General features: G+C 49.3%; 2 protein-coding genes across 10 annotated transcripts in view; one reads left to right on the forward strand and one right to left on the reverse strand.

Moving 5' to 3' along the window:
* LOC122384298 (phosphatidylinositol 3-kinase regulatory subunit alpha-like) overlaps window positions 1-4,718 on the reverse strand; it is a 151,731-nt gene extending 147,013 nt beyond the window's left edge. The window contains exons 1-2 of one of the 2 annotated variants that reach the window (XM_043371574.1): window positions 4,612-4,718; window positions 2,022-2,205 (exon numbers count right to left, since the gene is read on the reverse strand). In XM_043371574.1, the coding sequence (XP_043227509.1) occupies window positions 2,022-2,199 (178 nt within the window). In that variant the 5' untranslated portion in view covers window positions 2,200-2,205; window positions 4,612-4,718. The remainder of the gene's footprint in view (window positions 1-2,021; window positions 2,206-4,611) is intronic. The other variant, XM_043371575.1, reaches the window with a different exon arrangement.
* A 254-nt stretch (window positions 4,719-4,972) lies between these two features.
* On the forward strand, window positions 4,973-23,337 carry LOC122384300 (cyclin-Q-like). Of its 8 annotated transcripts, none has more exons than XM_043371585.1 (7): window positions 4,973-5,000; window positions 15,122-15,247; window positions 15,393-15,490; window positions 15,923-16,141; window positions 16,523-16,618; window positions 18,415-18,546; window positions 22,016-23,337. In XM_043371585.1, the coding sequence occupies exons 2-7, from the start codon at window positions 15,130-15,132 to the stop codon at window positions 22,142-22,144; spliced, it is 792 nt and encodes a 263-aa protein (XP_043227520.1). In that variant the 5' UTR covers window positions 4,973-5,000; window positions 15,122-15,129; the 3' UTR covers window positions 22,145-23,337. The 8 variants fall into 8 exon arrangements, with proteins under 8 accessions (XP_043227520.1, XP_043227515.1, XP_043227518.1 ...); XM_043371580.1 differs by having other exon boundaries at window positions 4,990-5,032; XM_043371583.1 differs by having other exon boundaries at window positions 4,990-5,004.

Raw genomic sequence — 23,337 nt, forward strand, 5'->3', positions numbered from 1 at the left:
TGCCATAACATAGTTTAAAGACTACACAGAACTTATTAGAAGACCACACATAGTTTGAAGTTTGAAAAAAACACTGCCCATGAAATGCAGCGTGTTTATTTTAATCCATCAGAATTCAGAGCAAAATAAACTATTCCTAGGATGCAAATTGGAAACAGATGAAAAGAGCCTGCAATGCAATGCTATGCATTATGCGTCATGTGCTACTTACGAGCCACTTCGCAATTTCATATCGATCTATCGGACCCAATAAACAACCCCGCAGGGATCGCATCTCAAATACCCTCACCCCCGGGCTGTTGACGGTCGCCCAATACGTTCCGTCCCGAATACCACTCAGTGAACGGGGCCTCTCAGAGTCCCTCGGTAAATAAGCCGCCACTGACCCGGCCGCCGCCTGCGGGTGGCCGTGGAGTCACGACGGACGAAACTGGCCCGCCGAGGTCTGATTAGCCGTCCTCACTCGCCGGCCGTGCAAACATCAACACACGCCCGGCAGGTTAGGGTCTGATATTGGCTGTCGGTAGACGAGTGCTGTTATGATGCCCTGAATCACAAGGCGTCCCTACGGGGCGTGGTATTTCTCACTCATGTTTCTCACGATTCTCACACCTTATATAGCTCTCTCACTGACTCTCGTGAATGCGTGTCAAATCAACAAAGCATCCACGTCCTGCCGTTGAATGACTTCACATCCTGGCATGGACTATCCTCAATGGTTCATGGCCACTGCTACGAAACCTCCTGGCCCCTCGCCAGTTTCACCACAGCATTATCTGCAACCATACCAAGGTAATGGCGTCCCCATGCATGCCGATCCGCCCACGCGTCTCAGAACAGCAGCGGAGTGCAATTCGTGACCCATCATTCACGGCCAGCGGGTGCTAGCATTCCGCCAGACACAGAGAAGGACGATCACGCTCCCCACCGTACAGATAGTTTCACGGTGAGTTTGGCGAGAGATTGCTGTGGTGGCTACGGAACACGCGCGGAGCCCATCGCGGGGGGGGGGGGGGTGACCTTGCCCCATGGTGTGAGGGAGAGGGAGGGGAGAGCGGGAGTGTGCACCGCAGTGTTGATACTTGGCAGTCATGATGCTGCCTGCCAAGGTCATCGAGTGGATTGCTCGTGTTACATGCGACGCTGCGGCTAGAGCGTATGCTGCGGCTGCATAGGCTTACATACAAGGCAAGGAATCGACCGATGGAGAGTACCTCGTTCTACGGCACATTAGATATCTATCAGCCCAGAGCGGCACTTAGTAGTCACAGGAGTTCCCTGGTATGTCAAATCTAACTGTACAATCTCAGCTGTACGAAAGGCCTGTTTAACTCGCCCAGACACACTGGCACGGGCTGGCACGCAATATGTATCGCATTTCGAGCAGCCGAGTATCGCCGCCTGGCGACCGGTTCAGCGCGACATCACACCATCGTACCGGCCCGTCATGTCACCGACGTCAGCGGGCACTCACATCGGCAGCAGGCGAGCAGATCGACAGAGTCGCTCGGCCGCTCCCCAACTTTACCAGCCATGGGTGTGGGCAGACACACACGCTACAGCGCCTTACAGATGCATGTGTAAGGTCAGAGTCAGTGAGGTGTTTCTTTCTATCTAAATGTTCATCGCCCTATGGTTATAATTCTTCAGCTATTTTGAACGCTCATAATCGATTTTAAAATTCTCGCAACTTACATGTGCCGTTGATTATAACGAACATACGTGAATGACCATGCCAAATACTTTCAAACAAAATGAATACCGATGCACTAATAATGTCTTTTTGCATGCCAGAGCCTAAATCCGAGCTGAGTTACTTCTGCTTCATTCGATCGATCGGACTTCAATCCATGTCAACCCACAGCCCTCGCCTTCTTCGGCATCATCTCCCACCTCAATGTCATCTACCGGGTAATCAAGTCGACCTGCCCCGCTTCATTCAACCCTCCCAACACGCCACCAATTCCCTGTCCCCGTCACCCACCCATTCTATCCCGGCGTCCACCGACGTTTCAACTCACGTGGAAAGTAGCCGCTGGCCAGTGAGAACACATTCTGTCCGTGCAGCCACGCAGAGGTGTCGGCGCCGGCGACCGGCTGCGGTCCGATGCGGATCACATCTCCGGCGCTCAGGCTCAGGTCGGTTGACTCGCCGGCCGTGAACGGGTAGACGGCGCGCACGTACGTCCCCGCAGACATTGCCGCCTGAGGGGGGGAGGGGGGGGGGAGTTGTCAGTCAATGGGAGAAACACAGATGAGAAGATGTGGTAATATATTGCGCAGACATCGCCGGCTGAAGGGGAGGTGGGAGGGTGAGACTATGGGTGAAACAGATAGCTGAGAAGAAAGACATGGCCATTATGCGTCTTAAACATTGCTGGACGATGGCTGGGGAGACTCATACGTTCATACGGAATTCAAGTGTTTGGATACAGGGAGAAGGTAAACACTTTCAAAAACCAGTCGAAGCTAACCAAAAACGGAGTTAAATAATGCATAGCATGGCCTCGCGGTTACGACATGAACCAAAACACAAACATCCGAGTAATGAAAGAATTCGGTTACTACATCCCCCTGGCATCTGGTGAAACTCTTCAAAGAGGTTCCTGCAACTATCACAGAGGTTCTTACAAGCACTCCACGGACCCTCTGACCCCTCGGGGTCATCAAGTACGCTAAATGTTTTCAGTTAACTGCCAGGCCATCCAAGACACACACTGCACCATCTCATCTCTACGTGTAAACGTATTACGGCTCATGTGGCTAGTCAAAACACCAGCGTGGTACGAATCGGCCGACAGATAGCCCATTCAGCGGTAAGCAAAGTCTGATAGTAAGCGATCACATATCACCCCATTCAGCGCCCACCCGGGGTGTCCGGTATGTGCCGCCGGGGCCGACATAACACCGCTGGAAGGTACCATATTCTCATGAGACACATGAGTTGGGCGCCATATACGTTGCTGGTGCGCTCCACAACACCAAATCATCATCGAGACATATGAGTGACACAGGTCACGCCAGGGGTACAATCCTATACATGGCCTTGGGTAAAATGGTGCCAACATGGTCGGGTCACTATCCCACAGGGGTTCTCTGTCATTGGTAGGCTAGGCAAAGTTCACACAACATTCGGAATCACGAAAACATGGATCACAGTGCAAAGTGCAAAATCAGACCTATTTAACATCCGGTGCATCGGAGCTGGAGCTGCGTCGCTCCGTGGAACTCTCTACCGGAGGAAGTAGTATCTGAACCACATTTGACCAGACTCAAATCTATGTTATCTGCGACAATGGGTGATACTCTGTTTTCATAGGTACCTACTACCTATCTTGAATGTGTATCGAAATGAATCAGTGTTCCATGACTGCACAAGCACATAGTGTTCCGATAATGGCAATGTTACTATTTGCATCTTAACACTCTTGTTGAGACTCATTGGTTTGGCATGGCACTCATGGAGTCACTTTCCCGCTTGGATGCTTCTCATCTATCGGGCGAGCTCTATCTATCCTTCCCTTCTCTTTATTCCTGTACCTATCCATTTGGCTCTCACCGACAAAGGGAACCCCAAACAGGTGAGATGAACAGATGAATTGGGTTTTAGTGACCCACCTGGTGCAGCTATATGAGACTGCATAGTGCTGATAGGGACAGTCTGTTGAGGGGAGCAGCTGCAGGCAGATAGGTGGTCGCTGAGACAGAGTGTGAAAGACTGTGTCCACTGTCCAGTGTCCAGCTACTGGGAATCTTATGATTTTGTTTGTTATTAATAAGATGATTTAGAATATTTAGATGCCAAAAAATTACCATGAACAATGGCTTCCTTATCCTGGGTGAGTAACTAAAAAACTAGCAATTTTTAAACAACAAATACTGTTAAGTGCTTTTTACCACATTTACTTTTCTGATATTAACTAGCAAACATCTTAAACACTACTTTGCATTGAATTTGAAGTAAGAAGGCAATAAGATATAGTACCTACAGTAACTGTACATTTTTTTTTTCTTCAGAAAACATGAGAGCTATCATCATCATGCATCCCAACATTTCAAAGAACCCCCTTACTTTCTTCAGCAATAACTGAAGTAATTTCCTAGAAAATGCACCCATCTAGCCAGAAGGTAGGTAGTTCCAATGTGATAGCTAGCATTTGGTGTTCCTGAGGTATTCGGTTTGGTTTGGTTTGGTTTGGTGATTTGGTGTTTTATCATAAAATATTATGCCGTGACTCATGCGCATTATGCACCATTGGGCAGAGCAAGGAGCAGAGCTCCCAAAGTATGACATCACAGCAGAATATTCTGCCGCAGTGGCATGACAGATTGTGATTCTGATTGTTTGCTAATCAATGTGGCAGACCAAGTGATTGAATAGTGGCGAAAATGCCCTGTATTATCAATCATGTGTGAATAACAGAAAACAATTACATCATTGCTACCACCAGCGCAATGATGAGAAAAGATAAACCTAAGTAGCTGATAAAAATGGGCAGTGTTGGCGTTGAAAATCATAATCTGATCGTATATAGGTACACGGCAGACGCTTCACAGAACAATGCGATAACCTTATTCAACAAAAGCAGTTTAGACGTCAATTAACAATACCTCAATGTATTTTGAAGAATCTCCTTCAGACAATTTATCAAAATAACAACAGAAAGTTCAAAACACAGCTCCCCTGCGAAAGTAAAACGGACTGCGCTGATTTTGTCAAGCGTGCATGTTTTGCCGGCTTTTTCAATATGGTAGCTCTGCCAAAATTTCAGTACCAGTGAAAATTTAGCGATGACAAAATACGCATTACAGGTATTGTGTTACTGTAAGTGTGCTTATAGAATAATTCTAGGAACAGAATATTGAATTCAATGGCTCATATTATTTCGAAATTTTAGGAAATATCTTCTAATGTAGGACTTTAAAAAAATCCTTTTCCAAGAAAGTTTTTTTTTTGAAGGATTCCGTTACCGTCTCTCCTTCGGATTTACGGACCCAGCGTGTGTGCGGCGGATTTTTGTTGGAATTTTGTGTTGGCACCGGGGTCTGTGGTATTCTTAGGGGCCGATTAATGAGAGAACTGATGCATCCAGAAAGGTCGCATGGGCTGTTGTTGTATCTCCCCAAAAATCCAAAATTCTGAAACGTCTGATTTTGCGTTTCAGTTTGAGAAAATGCATTTGAACTTTTCTGACTTCTGAATTTTGCTTCCTACATTAGAAGATTACATTTCCTACATGCTTCCTACATTCTTACACTAGCTTCGTAAATTTAAGCAGTAGGTATTGACGTATTGTGCAAGGTCAATCAATCCACAGGGTACCGTAAATCGGGGTGACAATGATACCCGGGGTGACTTTGATCATAGACCAATTTCGGGCCTCAAATGAGCATTTGGCTGCTGTGAACTGTATTTTCTATGCCAATGGTTAAATAAAGCAATGAAGCATTATAGCAGACACTTTGGGTCCCAGTTAGAATAACCATGTTCATGTCACAGCTTGTTTTTTTTGTTGTCATTGGCATGAAGTATAAATTCGCTAGCATCTCCAGCAAAAATAATGGTAAAGATGAGAAAGACCCAGATAAAGAAAGAGAAAGGAAAGGCTTAGATACTGATGATGGAGGATGAGCATTGAGCTGCTCTATCTCAGTCCAGTCGGGGAAACTATGGCAAAATCTGCTATTTTTAGCAGTCTGCTATTTTTAACAGAAATCTGCCAAAAATGGGTACGCATGTGACGTCATCGTACCCAATTATAGCAGATTTGGGTGCAGCCCCATACAAAAGCAGATCTGCACCCTAATTGAAGCAAATGCGCATCAAATGCCTGGCAGGTTCATGATGAGAATAGTGCTGAGAATGTCCTCTGATATTTTTGTTCAGATCCGACTATTTTTAAATAATGAATTTGAAAATAGTCGGATCTGAACAAAAATATCAGAGGACATTCTCAGCACTATTCTCATCATGAACCTGCCAGGCATTTGATGCGCATTTGCTTCAATTAGGGTGCAGATCTGCTTTTGTATGGGGCTGCACCCAAATCTGCTATAATTGGGTACGATGACGTCACATGCGTACCCATTTTTGGCAGATTTCTGTTAAAAATAGCAGACTGCTAAAAATAGCAGATTTTGCCATAGTTTCCCCGACTGAGTCTTAGGACATCTGTGACTGTTACTTAATCTTGAAGTCAGAGGTTAAAGTAGCTAATTTTGCTGCTTATAGCTCTGTAATGTGAGTTTAGACCCGGAGCACGCAACTTTATTTTAATACCTCAATGATTCATAGTTTTACTGTAAAATGTGTGAGTTTTTGTCAAGCAAAGCCTTTGATTTTATTCAAAACATGTAAGTTTATCACACAAGCCCCTTCTGAGGGCTCCTATGGCACACATAAGGTGATTTTAATGTAGTGATCATAGTCACTCCGACCTCTGGGTGAGAATTATCAATTTTTTGGTAAAAAAATTAAATATTTATGATAAATTTCAAGACATTTATTGTACTCAGTTAGATAGAGAATTGTCCAATTGGTATGATGAAAAAGTTTCCAGAGTGAAATCTCAAGTGATATACAAGATATTGTACCAAACTGGTCAAAAGTGATACAAAGTCACCCCGCTTTACGGTAGTGTCCTGGGCCCAACCCTATTTCTCATTTACATTGACGATCTCCTGGAGGGCCTCCAGTCATCTGGAAAACTTTTTGCAGACGATGCCAAAGTTTACGAAAGGATCAGAAGCCCTGATGACCAGATTGTCCTCCAGGAAGATATTGACAGGCTGCAACAGTGGACCAAGAAATGGCTGCTTACCTTCAATGAAGATAAATGCAAGGTGATGCATTTCGGGACAAAAAAATCCACTGTACACCTACTCAATGGGGGAAACCACTCTTACCTCAACCATAAAAGAAAAGGACCTGGGAATCACAATAACGCCAGACCTCAAAGTATTAGAGCAGGTGACGAGAGCGGCAGCTGCAGCGAACTCCATGCTGGGAAGAGTGAAGAGGACATTCACCTTCATGGACAAGGAAATGTTCCTGCCAATTTACAGAACACTGATACGCCCTCACATGGAATATGCCATCCAAGCTTGGTCCCCGTTTCTCCAAAAGGATGTCAACAGGTTGGAGAGGATCCAAAGGAGAGCGACAAAACTCGTACCTGAACTCGCCAATCTCCCTTACCAAGATCGTTTAGACCAACTGAAACTGACATCACTGATCACTGGCAGATCGAAGGGTTAGAGGGGACATGATTGAAGTCTACAAGCTGGTCCATGGACATGACAAGGTGAATGCTGGAGAAGAGTTTTTGAAACTAGAGACCAGTACAAACAGGGAAAGGACACGCGGACATGCTCTCAGACTGCAAAAGCCAAGGCATCGGCTGCACAGACGCAATCAATTTTTCTCCTCAAGAGTTGTGGACCAATGGAACCAACTGCCTGAACATGTACTGAGTCCAAGCATCAACGCATTCAAGAACAGATATGACCGTCATATGACATTGAGAAGAGGCAGCATCTTATGAGCATCCGCTCCCTATGCCTCTTTTCTATCTACTATGGTGAGCATCTACTATGGTGAGCAATCCTTTTTAAAAGCTAGTTTGGTTCTATGAATTTGGAAAAATCCAAAATCCTGTCTGTAATGGGCAATAAGTTCAGTTCAGTTTAGTTAACCTTCCAGGCGGTGGGGGGGGGGGCATTTTTTTGCCCCCCCCCCTTTAGTTTTTTCAATATATCTCAAGAACCGCTGCGCCGATCGTCACCAAACTTTCAGTACCCTCCCGGGAGCAGCTAGCGCACATGATGACCAAAAATTTTTCCAAAGGCTATGATAGGTTGGCCGCTAATGACGTCAGAGTGACGTCATTTTTGCCATTTTCGACCCAAAAAAAGGTTTCGCGGGAAGAGCTGTCAGGCCTACAGCTTTAGAGATACAGAAAAATGTTTAAAACATAAAAGGTGTGGAATCAAAAGGGCTACAAAACCGCTATTTCGGTTTTTCGAATTTTTTGGATTTTGACCCAAAAAAATCAAAAAATAGATTTTTTGAATATAATAGCCAAAAAATCCAAAAAGTTTTTTGAATTTCGAAAAAAAACGGAATATATGTGATAGTCCCTACCACCTTCTATCCACATACCAAATTTGAGATCGATACCTCTTTTTTTGGCCAAGTTATAGCGAAAAAACTGTTCAAAATTGATGACGTTAAATTTTCAAACTCAATTTTTAGCAATTCTAGACCTCGTAGCGCAAAACAAAGACCACCATTAGACTCCCCGTGACAAGCTGCATCGAATCGATACCCATTTTATGCAAAAATATCAACTTTGAAATTTGACCTTTTTTGACCTGACCTTGACCTGACCTCCACCAGAAAGTGACCTAAGCCGTACCTAATGGTCTTATAACCAACACCATTGAGTTGGAAATGAAAAACTGGCCATAAAACATGCATCGCATAACCTCAGTAAAGTTGGGCTCATGTGGTGACCCTTGGTGACCTTTGGTGACCTGACCTGTGACCTGACCTGGTATGACCAGTGACCTCTAATAGCAACATATGTACTAGACAACTGACGCCTTATCGCTGATTTGCGACAAAATGCGTTTTACTCGGTGTTATAGCGCTTTCCCTAGAAGCCCCATGAACGGTGAAACATTTTATCTTTGACCTGACCTGTGACGTCATCGGTGACCCCGAGGTCAATGAAATTTGGTTTCCCATGACAAATTTGACAGGGCTATCGAACGCCGTTTGAATTTTCCGGATCCGTCCAGTAGTTTCGGAGATACGGGGGGGGCAAAAAATGCCCCCCCCCCACGGCGCGGAAGGTGGCTGGTAGGCCCACCGCCTGCCGGGTTAAGTATATTTTGGTAACCAAGAACAAGAAACACCAGAGAAAATAATCACGAATTGGTGCAAAAGCAAAATGCTTAAACCAAAGCGCCTTTCCTACAAGCCATAAACACGAAAAAACACAAAAATGAAATATTAACACAAAAATTAAGTTCAAAATAAGACCCCCTGGCAACAGGTCACGACGGCCCCACCAGGTCTGGATTGGCTCCCTGGATGGACCGCCGTCAAGTGGTGGGGAGTGTGGACCGACGACGTCAGTCAACCGGTCCGCCCTGCCGGGGGAGACCCGGCGGGGAAACCAAACGGTCCAACTGCGCCCTCTCCGAGAGGCGCCTGGCGATCCCTGCCCGATCGTCGCTGTCGTCTCGTCGCTACGTCGCCCGGACTCCAACTTCAACGGACTCGGACTACTTCACCGGCACCATCGACTCCAGTTTCACGCGCGGGGCCGCGTTATGCCCACTGGCGGGACCGTACCTGCGCTCGCAGCGCGGGGCGGCCCTGCTAGATGAGTAGCAGCCCGGCAGTGTCCGCCCCCGTGAGCACCGACGGGGGTGGTGGCCGTGGGGCGGGGGGCCCCGGAGGCCGGAGAAGAGCCCGCAACAGACGCTACCACAGGAACCGACAACAGCGCAGTCTCCTGCTCCTGGTGTGCTGGAACGCGAACGGGCTACAACCCAAAGTTGGTGAGCTCGAACGCTGGCTCCTGTCAAACAAGGCGGATGTGGTAGCAGTTCAAGAGGGCGAGTTCTCCCGGTCTGCAACGAGGATCCGGGGCTTCCAGCCCCCAGTGGTCACCAGACGGACACGAGGACGACTCACAGGTGCACCGTCTGTCAAGGGTGGGGACGTGGCGGTCTACGTTCGCGCGGGAGTCCACTTCACCCCCCTGACGGACCGTCCCCTCGCTGCTGCGGATGACTCGACGGAGATCTGTGGCGTGAAGATACTGGGTAACCGCCCGCTGGATATCTGGTGTCTGTACTCTGTACCGCCCGCCTCTTAGATCATCAGCGGAGGACCAACGAGAGGACCACTTCGATCCAGACCTCCTCCCCAATGACGACAACTCCATCGTGGTGGGGGACTCCAACGCCCACCATCCTCTGTGGGACTCGACCTGTGATGCGGCAGATGACGTGGGGGATCGAGTGGCGACCTGGCTGGACCGGACCGGCTGGACGGTCCTCAACTCTGGAGAAGCGACCAGAGTGGACAGTCAGACGGCACCGGACATCGCGGTGTGCGCCCTCTCCCTGGCCCGCCGCACATCATGGCTGCTGGACGACTCGCTCGGTAGTGACCACCGGGTGATGAAGATGACTGTGCGGAGCGGTTTCAGCAGCTCAAGACGAGTCCGCAAGGCCTGGTGGGCTTTCAAGAAAGCCGACTGGTCAGCCTGGTCTTCGGAGTGCGAAGCGGCCCTGACAGACCCTCCTCGGGGTGCAACGGCACAGCAGCTGTGCACGCGTCTCGCTGCGGCTCTACAGAAAGCCAGCGCGCGACACATCCCTCGTGGGGCACGCGCTGATCCGAAGCCCTGGGCTACAGACCCGGAGCTGGAGGAGGCCATCGCGGACCGCCGCTCAGCACAGGCCCGAGTGGACCCCGCAGTCCCCGAGACGATCCAGTGCTATGTTGAAACCAGACGACGAGCGGCGGAGGTGGAGGCGAGAGTCTCCCGCCAACGATTCCACCAGATGGTATCCGAGGAGCTGAACAAGCCCAACAGCATCGGCCGAGTGTCGAAGATCCTCAAACGATGGGAAGGTGCGACCGACGACGACCACAGAGACGGCCAGGCTATGGAACACGGAGGACGCCTCCTAGTCAACGACGGCGACAAGGCCGACGCCTTCTGCCAAACATACGCCTGGGTCTCTCGCCAAGTAAGGGTTCCCAAGGTCGACCGCCTGGCGAAGCAGCAGAGGAAGGCCCTCACCCCGTCCACGTGCCGAGAGTGTGACGGCGCCCGTGTGGGATGCTGCGGAGCCTTCAGCATGGACGAACTGGTCCGGCAGCTGAAATCTCTCAAGTTGAGGAAGACACCCGGTCCCGACGGCATCACGGCTGAGATGCTCCTCCACCTGGGCCCTACCGCGCGACGGGAACTCCTGCACGCCATCAACAGCAGCTGGCAAGAAGGAGCCGTCCCACGTGAGTGGCGCCAGGCCACAATCTGCCCTATCCCAAAGGCCGGGAAGGACAAGCGCCTGATCTCCTCATACCGACCAATCGCGCTCACCAGCCACGTCTCCAAGCTGGTCGAACGCCTAGTCCTCAGCAGATTGAACCACGTGGTAGCGACCCGGAACCTAATCCCACCCGAACAGGTGGGTTTCCGTGAGGGCCGCTCCGTGGAGGACAGCCTGGGGCGACTGGTGTAGCAGGTTCAGGACGGATGGCAGCGCCCGCGATCGCGTAAGAAGCAGCCAGCGGACGGCGAGACGGCCCAACGCTACGTCCTGACGGCGTTCGACTTCTCCCGAGCCTACGACACGGTGGATCATCGGCTACTCCGCGTCCGACTGTTGCAACGAGGCATACCACTCTACCTCATCACCTGGATCTGGAGCTTCCTCCGCGACCGCCGAGCTCACACAGAATTTAATGGCACCAAGAGCCGCGAGCGAATCTTCAGAGCAGGTCTGCCACAGGGAACCGTGTTGGCGCCGACCCTGTTTCTGTTTTGGGCTGCGCCACTGGCAGACGCCCTGAAGAAGATCCCAGGTACGACGCCGTACATGTACGCCGACGACACGGCGACGCTGTGCTCTGGCAACACCATCCTGGTCGCACGGCGGAGAGCCCAGCAAGCGGCTGATGTCCTGGTGCAGTGGGCCCTCGCCTCGAAGATGAGGGTGGCGAGCGAAAAAACCCAGGTGCTGGTCCTCTCTCAAGCCCCCAAAGACGCAGTCGACTGCTACATCAAGGTAGCAGGGGAGACCGTGGCCGCGGGCGCCCAGCTGAAACTCCTTGGAGTTACACTAGACCGCACCCTCCACTTCGGGGCGCACTGCAGAAATCTGCGACAGAAGACTCGCCCTCGGATAGCCCAGCTCAAGAGGCTAACTGGGCGTGACTGGGGCCTCCGAGAACAGCAACTTCGAGCGGTGGCCAATGGATACGTCAGGGGCCCCAAGAACATGCTGCTGCGGCCTGGCTGCCTGCCACGCCCGCTTCCCACGTCGAGATCCTCGAACGTGAAGTGCGGGCGGCCGCGCGCGTGATCACGGGCTGCCCCGTCTCAACACGGACCCACGCGCTGCTGGCGGAGGCCGGTATGCCCCCGGTCTCGGCGCGGCGTCTCTCGCTGGCGGCCCGCTTCCTGGCCAAGGCGAGAGCCCTGCCGCGCGAGGACCCGCTCCGCACCGTCGCCGACGAGGTGGTGCCGGCGCGCCTGTCCTCTGTCACTGGTTGGAGACAGGTGGGCACGGAGGTTTGGGAGGCGGCTGGCGTGTCGTCGCCGATCGAGCCCATCCTCCCTAGCCGGCGACCCCCATGGGTGACCATGAACGGCGTGACCTTCCGCCTGGACGTCGGGCCCGGCCTCCCGCCGAGAGCAGCATCTGCCCAGACGAAGCTGGAGGTAGCCACTCTCCACCTGAGCGGCCTCCCACAATGCGCCACGTGGGTATGGACGGACGGCGCGGCCGACGGGGGAGTCGCCAGCGGAGGTGCTGGAGCTCTGCTCGAGCTGCCGGACGGCGAGACCCGGGAGCTGCGGGTCGCTGCCGGCAAACTCTGCTCGAGCTACAGGGCGGAGCTCGTAGCCCTCAACGCAGCACTCGAGTACCTGCGACAGCACCCGGCGCACACAGAGGATCCAGTGGTGGTCTGCACAGACTCTCAAGCGGCTCTCCGAAGGCTGCAGGAGGGGCCGTCTGCGCAGTCATCGCCCCTCGCAACTGCGATCTGGGACAGCCTGCTGGAGCTGTCGTCGAGCGGCCGCCAGGTCCTCCTACAGTGGATACCGTCCCACTGCGGAATCCCGGGGAATGAGCGCGCGGACCAACTCGCCAAAGACGCCTCAACTCTCCCCCAGGAGGACGTCCCTGTTGACGTGACCACGGTCTACCGAGCTGCGACGAGACTCGCGCGTGCCCGTACCACCAGCCAGTGGCCTCCTGGCTGGTACCGCACGCTGATGGAGGGGCGTCCCCCGCCGCCGATTCGTGGACCCAACAGGCTGGACGCAGTGGAGACCCACCAACTACGAGCAGGACACTGGTCCGGGTCAGCCCAGTACCTGCACAGAATCGGGCGGCACCCATCGCCGGAGTGCGCCCAGTGCAGTGATCGGGGATGCCGGGCAGGATGGTGCCGAGCCTGCGGCGAAGAGGCCGACACCCCGGACCATGTCCTTCTGCGGTGCCCGGCGCTGATGAACGCCCGGCTCCGCATCTTCGGCACCATCTTCCCGAGTCTGAGCGAGGTGCGACGGGACGACGCGGTGGCGGCCCTGGCGAGGGTCGCCAGGTACCTCCAGAGCCGTTAGGCTACAGCTCACCAGAGCCTGGAGGGACAACACAACACAACACAACACAACACAACACAACAGGTCTGGATTGTGCTAACCAGATGTGCACAGATTCAATTAAATTGAAATAGATGTGGGATCTGGTTTTGGAAGTTGGATCCAATGAAATCCTAGATCCCAGCTTGTCATTTTGATTTGCTTTGAGATCCACTGAGAACATAGATCCATCACTTGGATCTACTATGCACATGGTTGGTGCTACTCCTAACATCTCCCCCATCAGATGGACTAATGTCCCCTGGCTCAATGGGTTCCAGTTGATCTCTAAATGCTGGCATATTGGCTGTCTAGTGTCTAAGTACTGTCAGTGATTCTTCTGAAGCATAATCAGTATCATGTTAGTTTCATTTGAGCATACCCTTAATTGCTTTTTAGGGACATTAGCAAAAGATAGGTTGCTTATCAGCCTACTGGTATGGTTGGTTACTATCAGGATAAATATGAAGATTGTGGCTGCTAGTTAGTGCATCAATGCTGAGAATCAAACAGTCAACTAATGGAGCTGAATTATCTATCCAACCCTGGATGAAAATCATAAGTATTAATGGAAGTAATGATAAGTTGAAATGGAAACTTGGATTAGGTCAGCTAGGGCACAGTAGTTTGGTAATCATGACTGCAATCAAATGACTTTTGAGGGCCAGGCTGGACATGAGCTTCAGTTCCAATGACTGAGATGTCATTTTTGTCAGCATTGGTATGTGCTTTTGGAAATCCTTCAACCAGTAAAATAAATCATAATTTCACATGGTATAGTGTAATGACTTCAGCTTCATGGTTTTGTCTCCATCCTCAGCCAAGGCTTTATTGTTTTTTTTCCTCTCTCTGTCTCTCTCTAGGCCTTAGCATGAGGGACATTATTGATATATTTGTATATGATGTGGGATGCTGCTCTAGCAACTGCCAACTAGCAGGTCTATTGTGGTTGCATAATTGCATTCACACCTAATCAGCAGCATTTTAATTCACTGATCATTGATATGATTTTATATCCATAATAGGTATCAATAGAACCATGCTCTGCTGGCAACTGTGAAGTCAAAGATTTTAAAACATAGCTCTCAGTTGATGCCTATTGAAACAAGATTATAGTTTTATTTTGTTGTCTTTTGTGCACAATGCATTATGCAAGTAATATAAGCAAATCTTGTTGGTGAAGCTTAGATGTTGAATGTCATCGGTGCTGCAACTTGTTTGAGAGGAATGTGGCAGAGTAAACATGTGCAAACTTCTGGAAATTATCGATCACATCTTAAATTGGATATGTTTTGTTTGCATTTTTTTAGTCAGTGATTTTTTCACTCATTTTCATTCACCAAGTAATGGCGGTACGATATAAGTTGGATGGCACGCATCCAAACTGCTTCAGACTCGAACCAAGCGTTTTCCGGGTGCGCTGAGGTGTGGCTACAGCCAGCCGCCGTAACTGCGCGCCTGCTGAACTCTGAACTGCAGTGTACAGCGCCCATCGCACTGTAGGCGTTCGGGCCGGTCTAGCCTCTTACGAAGCAATGGAAATGTTTGCATTGGAAATGTTTTCATTCTGGAGCATACCTGTACTGATATTTTGTCATTGCTTTGTGTCAATGCTCACTACATTCTTATTGCTCATCAAATTAGGGTTCTTAGCAGAATATCTCAAGTCAAAATAGGTAGGCATTTTGATATAATGCATTTCATGCTTCCATGTTCCACAGGTAAAGCCATGGAAACTTTACTTGGTCTGCTACCCTCATCAGGGTCTAAAAGTCAGGCCAGCAAGAAAATTGACTATAAGAAAAGGCAAGACAAGGTTGCTGGTGCAAGATTCCTTCATGAATGTGGTAAGCTGAACTGATCAATCTGGCATGAACTGATGTTGAAACTTATTTGTATGTACCTATTTTTTCAATTGGACTAATCAAAGATTTGTTTTGGAAGGCTAATCAATGCATAAAATACTGACTGTCCTGCCACCTGGTGACACAGGAATGAAACTGGATGCCAAGGTAATGACGGTGGCGTCTGCGTCCGTGCTGTTCCATCGGTTCTTCCGCGAGGTCAACACGACTGACTACGACGTCTACGTGAGTTACCGACGAAAAAGAGCTTCGTATGATGCGAGAGTGGAGAAATAATGAGTCAATGACTCTGGGATTATCATCAAGATCAGAATGTCTAGTCCTTTCAAATGTGTACTAATTATTGGGAGATTGTAAATAATCAGACATGATTGAGTTTTATTCACGATCGATGGCAACACAAGGAATTTGACTTGTGTTGCCATCGATCGTGAATTGGGAGATTCTTACAATATCATTTCCAGCTTGCCTCTAACGAGCTCATGCTTCATTCGTCGTTTTACCCATCGCTGTTTCCGTAACCGTGTCCATCGCAGATGGCAGCACCGTATCATTGCCCCTTGGTCAGTATCGCCTGTCCCTCTCGAACGCGGTACCCTGCTACCTTACCTGTCGCGGAACTGACTAGCTCGTACTCCTCACTCTGCCTTCCTTCAGCTGATTGCCGGCTCCTGCCTCTACTTGGCCGGGAAGCTAGAGGACCAAACACTGAAGGCCCGTGACGTCATCAACGTGACCCAGGCGACGCTGAGGCCGGGTGGGCGGCCACTGGATATGGACGAGGCCTACTGGAACCTGCGTGACGCCCTGGTCCAGGCTGAGTTACTGGTACTCAGGATGCTGCGGTTCAACACGGACTTTGAACATCCTCACAAGGTGAGTTGTGGAGAGGCAGAGGGCAGGGTATGGAAGGGGAAAGCTGGAGGACTAGAGGGTGGATGGAGAGAGGATGGGAAGGGAATAGAGTTGCAGAGAGCGCAAAATGGGAGGGTGAGGCTGTTAGACGATGAAAAGGATGGGAGAGTCGAAGTGCTGGGGCGAAATGCAGTTTATTCTTTGGCGATATGAAGGAGAGGAAGATAAAAGTCGAAATGGTGGTCTCAAATGTTATTTGTAACAGATGACGTGTGCCATTAAGTGATGCCTGTGATTGTACGTGGTGTTTCTGGACGCGGGTCGTTTGACCTGGATACATTCCGCAGTACCTGTGTGGTGTAACAGTGCGTTATGTAACCTTTCATATCCGCCTGTCCCCAGTACCTGTTACACTACATGGTGTCACTGGAAGACTGGCTGGGGGACGTCGTGTTCCACCGGCTGCCGCTCAGAAGAACCGCCTGGACTCTGCTCAGGGTGAGCCGCGGATCCCCGGCCAATCCCACCACTATAAGTGATCATCGAGCTACGTCACCGTGGGTGATAAGGCTGGAACAAATGCCACTTTTCTGGATCGTTTTTTAGGTTTTGACGGTCCTAGAGCCGTACACATGAAATTTGATATCCAACATGGTCTTTGACTTATATGTCATAGGCAAAACCAATGGGTAATACGCCCTATCCGCTTCATTTTTAGGCGCTTTCCCGCTTTGTAGATGGTACTTAGCGTTAGCGTACGAGTTGGTAGGTTTATCGCTCCTTTCTGCGGGTCTATTTGATACAATCTCGTTCTGCTTACGTAACCCTTCCTAAATATTCAAATATGTTCAGCTTTTCAGTTAAGCCACCCGTTCTTTAACATTGACTCTTATGAGCCTTATGTGGGAATTACCTTAGCTACGCCAATGACATGACTACTGTCTGACGTTAATTAGAATCTTTGACGTCCATTAGATAATGATAGAACTGCATTGTCATATTAACCGCACCGAGTCCAAAGATGACAAATGAATTGTGTCGGTACAATATCGTCACTACTTTATGGTCTGTTTTATCGTGCTGAATTATGACTAATGCCAGGCTACTTGCGCTGCCCACTTTATTATGACGTCCACCGTCCATATGATTTCGCCCGTCTTGTTAACTTATGATTGTACGGAACAATATTGATTTTGAGGCTACTATTTCTGAGAGCTTGCAAGGGGAGGGTGAGGGTAAAAACACATTATTCCTTTTTATTTGTTCTTACACCTTATGATGGATGTTTCTCGTGCGGTTATCAAAAATGTTTGTAGAACAGGGGTCGGCAAATGGTGGGGCATGCCCCCTTTGGGGGTAATGGAGCCCTTTCGGCGGGGGTAATTGGGGCCTTTGAGAAAAGCAGATCTTCTTAGAATAAACGTCTCCCTTGATGGGATAGACACGCGACTTTGCGCCCTAGGGTTCAAGCTAGAGATGTCAATCGGATACCAACTTTTTGGTATACCGATACCAAACCGATACCAACTTGGTATTTGGTATTTCAATCGTAATGTGTTTGGTATTTTGTTGGTATCATAAGCCCTCACTAATGTATAAGAGGCTAATAAATCGGTAAAAACTTGGTATTTCCCTTATTTTTCCAAGTTGGTTTGGTTTCGATATTTTCCCGTGGTTTTGGTTGGCATTTGGTTTGGTATCGGTATTCCGATTTTCCGTAATTGACATCACTAGTTCAAGCCTAATCATGCCTAATCAGACGTACCAAAGCAGGCCTAGGAGAGACCCTTAGAAGCTAAGTTTGTTGTTTACTTCTATATTTTTGATCCCATTTAGAAAAGGCAGCCTGAGATCAATCAAGCAAGGTTAGGTATATATTGTATCCACAGCTGACTGCGGGATGATGTCCCGCTCCTCAGAAGCTATCAGTTGACAGAACGCTGCATAGGCTGTGCCGTTTAGCACACAACTAAGCTTGTTGATTGGTTGTGTTGACATGCTTGTGTCAGCAGTGGCCAATGGTGTCTGGTAGGTGGGGGTAATGGCCCTGTCTGGCGCCCAAAAAGGGGGCGCGACCCCGGAGGACCTGCCGACCACTGTTGTAGAACAATGATGCCATGAAGAGCTGCTGCAGGTCACCTGTTTCGGATAAAACTGCTGGTAATGCTGCGCCTGGTCGCTGGTAACATTATGTTTGATGGGTCCTGTAAAGAGACGTTGTGCTGGGCTCGTTCATTCGTTGTTTGCCGTCAGACCCTTTCGTTCTGAACCTGAACCCCTTTCTGTGTCGCCAGGACTCGTACATGGATCCGTTTATTCTGGACGTGAAGCCGCAGTGGCTGGCGCTGGCCTGCATCCACGTGTCACTGCAGTGTTACGGCCTCAACGTACCCGGCTCCGTGGAGGGCGGCAAAACGTGGTATGAGGTAGGTACTCAGCGCTCGCCTACGCGTGTGTGGGGTGGGGCGGGTGGTGAGGTCTTGGCTGGCATATGTCCATTGTCAATGGCAGGGTACTGCCCGGCGTGGGCAGTGTGTGTTTTGGTGGTAACTGTGCGGTGTGCATGAAGTGTCCAATTTGCTTTACTAGTCTGTTTTTTTTTTCTTAGAATGTGGGAATGTCATGGACTTGTCAGGCATGTTTTTTCTCGGATAACTGGTAAGTTGGTGATGCACCTTATCGTAGTTTTCCAAAGAATTTGTCCAAATTCATTTTAATGGTAATGCTTTACACGATTTACGCGTTTGTCGTGTTCATAAATGTGCTTTCTGGATTTTTGATGTGGTTTTGACTGGTATACCTTTTTTCTGTGGTTTTGGACTGTGCTTTCCGTTGAGTCCTTAGTTTTTATTTTTTGGCTGGATTATTTTTAATGTTTGCTTGGCTCCAATAAGCTAAGTAGGATAGATCGAAATAATGAATAAATTTGTATCTAATAATCGTTACATGTGCCCGCCCTGTTCTGTTTGAAATTTCACGAGTCATAACTCAATAATTTACAGGAAAACAGACTTATGAATAATTTCGTTTGCCATGAATAATAAACACTCGCTGTTTCAAGGTTCCTATGGCTCCATCGTTGCACGCTCGCTTACAAAGTTCACGATCAATAAGCGGAACATCGCTTGTCTTCCACGTCTCATGCAGTCTCTTGTTTAATGTAAGTGACTTGGTGCTCGGCTGGGCCCCGTTTTGTTGCTGTGTAAATTCCTCGTGTCAGTTTCCTCCATTCCGTTGTTGTCTCGATGATGATTTATCAGTCTGCCGGGCTTACGAGCAAAAGCCCCCACTGCGATAGAACAGCTGGAACCCATGACTTTGCTGGTATTTACACCGCTACGGTCGCATAATTCCTCGAGGACGATTGTCCTCCGAAACGACCGTCTGTCGCATGCCCGTTGCGAGGTTTACAGTTGTCCCTTCCATTTCACTCCGGCCTCTGTGCGACGGTGCGACGTACGGAGGAGCGCTAATTCCATTAAAAGCCCGCTGTCTCATCAACTCAGTGCCGGTGCCGTTTGCATGATGGATGGAGCGAACGGTGTCATTCGCTGTGTCATTAGTGTACCGTTCGGAACGGCGGCCCGCGGTTGCCGTCCGTCGTGGTTCTAGAAGGTCGTAGGTACAGGCAAGGTTGGTTAGAGTACCTATCCGCGACCACACGGCAGGCGCTATTGCCACTACTTTCGTCGGATTTTTACCTGGAACGAGGCGACTGTAACGATACATTCAGCCTGTTATTGTTTGTACTAGGGTGCTTCTACTGTAATGAATGTGTTTATTGTGATCGAATGGTTGTTGGCCTACTTTTGTAGAAGTATTTGTACCGGTAACATCGACCGTTACAAAAGTATTATACCGCAATTGTTGCTGTCTGTGATTCATGAATGGTCTTTGCTACGCATATAAACAGCATATTGCATTTATTTCGACTCGAAAAGACACGTTGCTTAGGTACTACAAACATCCTTATGGAAGCAATTGAAGTGTGTGTTCAAGAGGAGCTGCTATTGAAAGTGTGAAGGACTGAATTATTTTTGCTTTTAGTGAACTGTGTCCGTTTTTCCTAGCAACGTGCGGTACCGCTAACATCGACCAGTGGCACCACTGCTACCTGTGCTCTCTGACCTTTGACAGTATCTAGTAGTGGACCGGACTTCCGAGTGGCCTAGCTAGTTCAGTTAGTTCCCCTGGTCCTTTTGGTCCAGCTGGTCCACATGGTCCAGTTTCGGCGCCCTGTTTCCGGGCTCGGTGGACCGTCGACTCGTCCTTGCCTGGGTCGTTGGATCATTCTACCCGTCAGCCCTCCGTATGTACATACGTACCTTCGGTTTATCGTCCTCGCATCATATCGGCAATCACCTAGCGTAGCCGAATATTGGAGTTTTATGGCAACAGACTGCGGCCTGTCGCATGCTTTCTTGGTAGTAAGCGCAGCCATTTGCCGCTCGCCGTATGACGATGGCCCGGTTGGTCACTATTTGATGTTGGTATTGTGGATGTTATCGTTATTTTTATTGGTATGACTTTCTGATGCCTAACTATGTTCCCCAGGGGATACCGTTTGCAGGATCTGCTCCAATGTGGGGTTTGCAGGTCGAATCGCTTCATTTGTTCCTTCGTTTATTGTGATTGTATGATCTCTTGTCCGTTTCCAGGTTTCCAAGGCTATTCGGTCCCCTTGAATCGATGAAGTGTAACACAGTCTGTAAATGTAACTAGCTTGGAATAGGATTAATTGTAGTAAATTTAGTAATGTGCTATTGTCATGGTCACGGATTACTTGGACCCTGTTAGTTATTTCTGCATAAGTCGCACTCAGTTATTTCTGCATAAGTCGCACTCTAGGCTACGGTATGAGATTGATTATTCATGTCAGTTTTTCCACTTCAGCTGCGACACTTGACATTAATAATATTTGTTCAGTCTTTCGCCTTTGGACCTTGCTACTTGTAAATAAATTACTGTTTTCCTTCAACTGCAACGCTTGCTGAGACATTGTCCAGCTATCCGCCCGAATATTCGATGTTGTATTGTTGAATACTGGATAGAACAGGGACTCGGTACAGCTCATTTGATACTCATTCCACCGCCTACGTCGCCGCAGTACGAAACCCCTCAGCAATGATGCATTTCAACACTTATCGATCGCTTCTGCTGCTGACGCCGCCATGTCATTTCGTCCGACCGACCTGTGTGCCGCTTTCTCTATACTCCCCACATTATGCGACTGACCGTGTAGGACGCACAATAGCCGGTGATGACGGATGCCATAATAGCCGGTGTGTTTGGAGCCCGTGGCGCGGTGGAGGGCACCGGCGTTACCTGCCGTTGCTGAGCGATGCTGATCGCCGCTGCGCCGGCTGTCCGCTAGGTATTGTTTTGCGGACGCGGCTCGGCCCGGGGCTCGTAGGCCGCTGTGATTGGGGCGGTTACGGTGCTTTGTTTGTGATGGATGACGGCTGCGGTGCCTAGTTACCGGTCACGGACACTGGTCCGCAGTATTGTGCGAGCTTGATACGGCGGATATTGAACAGGAATGCTGTGAATTCAGACCACCGAATAGTGAATAGAACACAATCTTGAGGTCATATATTATATCGCTTTTTGTTTTTGAATGAGCTCGTTGCAAGGACGTAAATATTGTTTTACGGCAAATGTCCACATCCGCTTCATTTAATAACCCTTGTCCAAAAAATTGAAGTTGTGCTGTGGGAATTAAGCTAGCTTTCTACGTGAAAGTAGAAGGAACTACGTAGATTGAGCCAACGATGAGGCAGCACAATCAAGATTGAGTTTGTTTTGTATCGACCCTGTCTTGAATAAATCACAAGTCCCTCACTTCAACTTAAGCTCCTTGGCTCTGTGGACTGACGCCTCCTCCCGTGTCGGCAGACGATGTGTCCCTCCTGCAGCCGCGAGACGCTCTGGAACGTGACGGAGAAGGTGTTGGACGTCTACGGCCAGGAGCAGCAGCTGTTCAGCGTGCCCGTTGGATCCGTCAGCAGCGCCGTCTACTCGTAACCTCTACTCGTCCACAAGTTCGACTCGTGACACCGTCTACTCGTAACCCCTACTCGTCCACAAGGTCGACTCGTAACGGGGTCTACTCATCTGTGCCGCTCACATCATCCAATCACACATGGTCGCAAGTAAGAGACCACGGGGACCGAGCCGATCCCGTCACGGTCCTCCATCAAGGTTGTGGTCCTGTTGATAGTCCTGGACCTCTGTCACAGTCTCGGTCTGAACAAGCCGTGGTCCTGGTTCGGTCCTTTTGTCAGCCCTGGCCTTGGCGCCTTGCAGGGTAATATCGTAGAGCCAAATGCCTGACTACCAAGACACTAGGCAGCATCTACATCCTTATGGTCCTGACGATGATACCTGTTTGAGGTCAGGTTATCGCGAAGTACAGCGATCAGGCGGTACTGAGTACCGACACTAATGGTCCGGAAATGACCCCACTGGGGTGCGGTCACGCAGTAGATCGGTGACAGTGACGGTGGCGATAGCGTCCGATGCGTTCGTTCCTTGTACCAGGACGTCGATCGGGTGTCAAAGACGCTGTTGATGCGAGTTCGCAGAGCCTGAGCCGATGTCTGCCAGGGTCACTGATGTACAGATCTCACCATGTGTAGTGATCGGTCTTACGGTGTGAGCCGTTAGGCGCGTCCGTATCGAGGTGAAGTGAAGTTTGTGTGCGACTCACGGCTGGGCTGTCACAGAACTGTGGTGTAAGATCGATGTGCTCTTTGGATGGTTGAGTTTTGACATCTGATTGGCGGAAAGCCAGTTTTGCTCACGGGCATGATTTGCGTACCTGGTTTTGTAAGAAGGAAACACTGGACTGTAATTCAGAAGATTCGGAGATGTGTGTGTATTTTGTATTGCGTACATCGTTCTGTTAACGCAGTATGTCTCAAAAGAAGTTTGAAGGGGAGCGGTTCCAGATAGCCAAGAGAATGAAATTTGACGAGTCACTGGTTTGAGATACTCCGCACGGGGGTAGCTTTAAACGATATGACTGTTTCAACGTATTGACTAAAGTGTTTAATGAATTCAAGGAATAACAACGATTGGATTTTTTCTGGAATTTTTGCCGTCCTTCCAAGAGGATTTCACAAACGTTTGTGTTTAAAAGTTTAAAAAATTGTCATATTCGAGTGCTTGCATATATATGACGATGAAACTTTACAAATAAATGTACGCTTTGCGGA

Source organism: Amphibalanus amphitrite, unplaced genomic scaffold, assembly GCF_019059575.1.
Source record: "Amphibalanus amphitrite isolate SeventyFive unplaced genomic scaffold, NRLGWU_Aamphi_draft 000185F_arrow, whole genome shotgun sequence".
Taxonomy (NCBI): domain Eukaryota; kingdom Metazoa; phylum Arthropoda; class Thecostraca; order Balanomorpha; family Balanidae; genus Amphibalanus; species Amphibalanus amphitrite.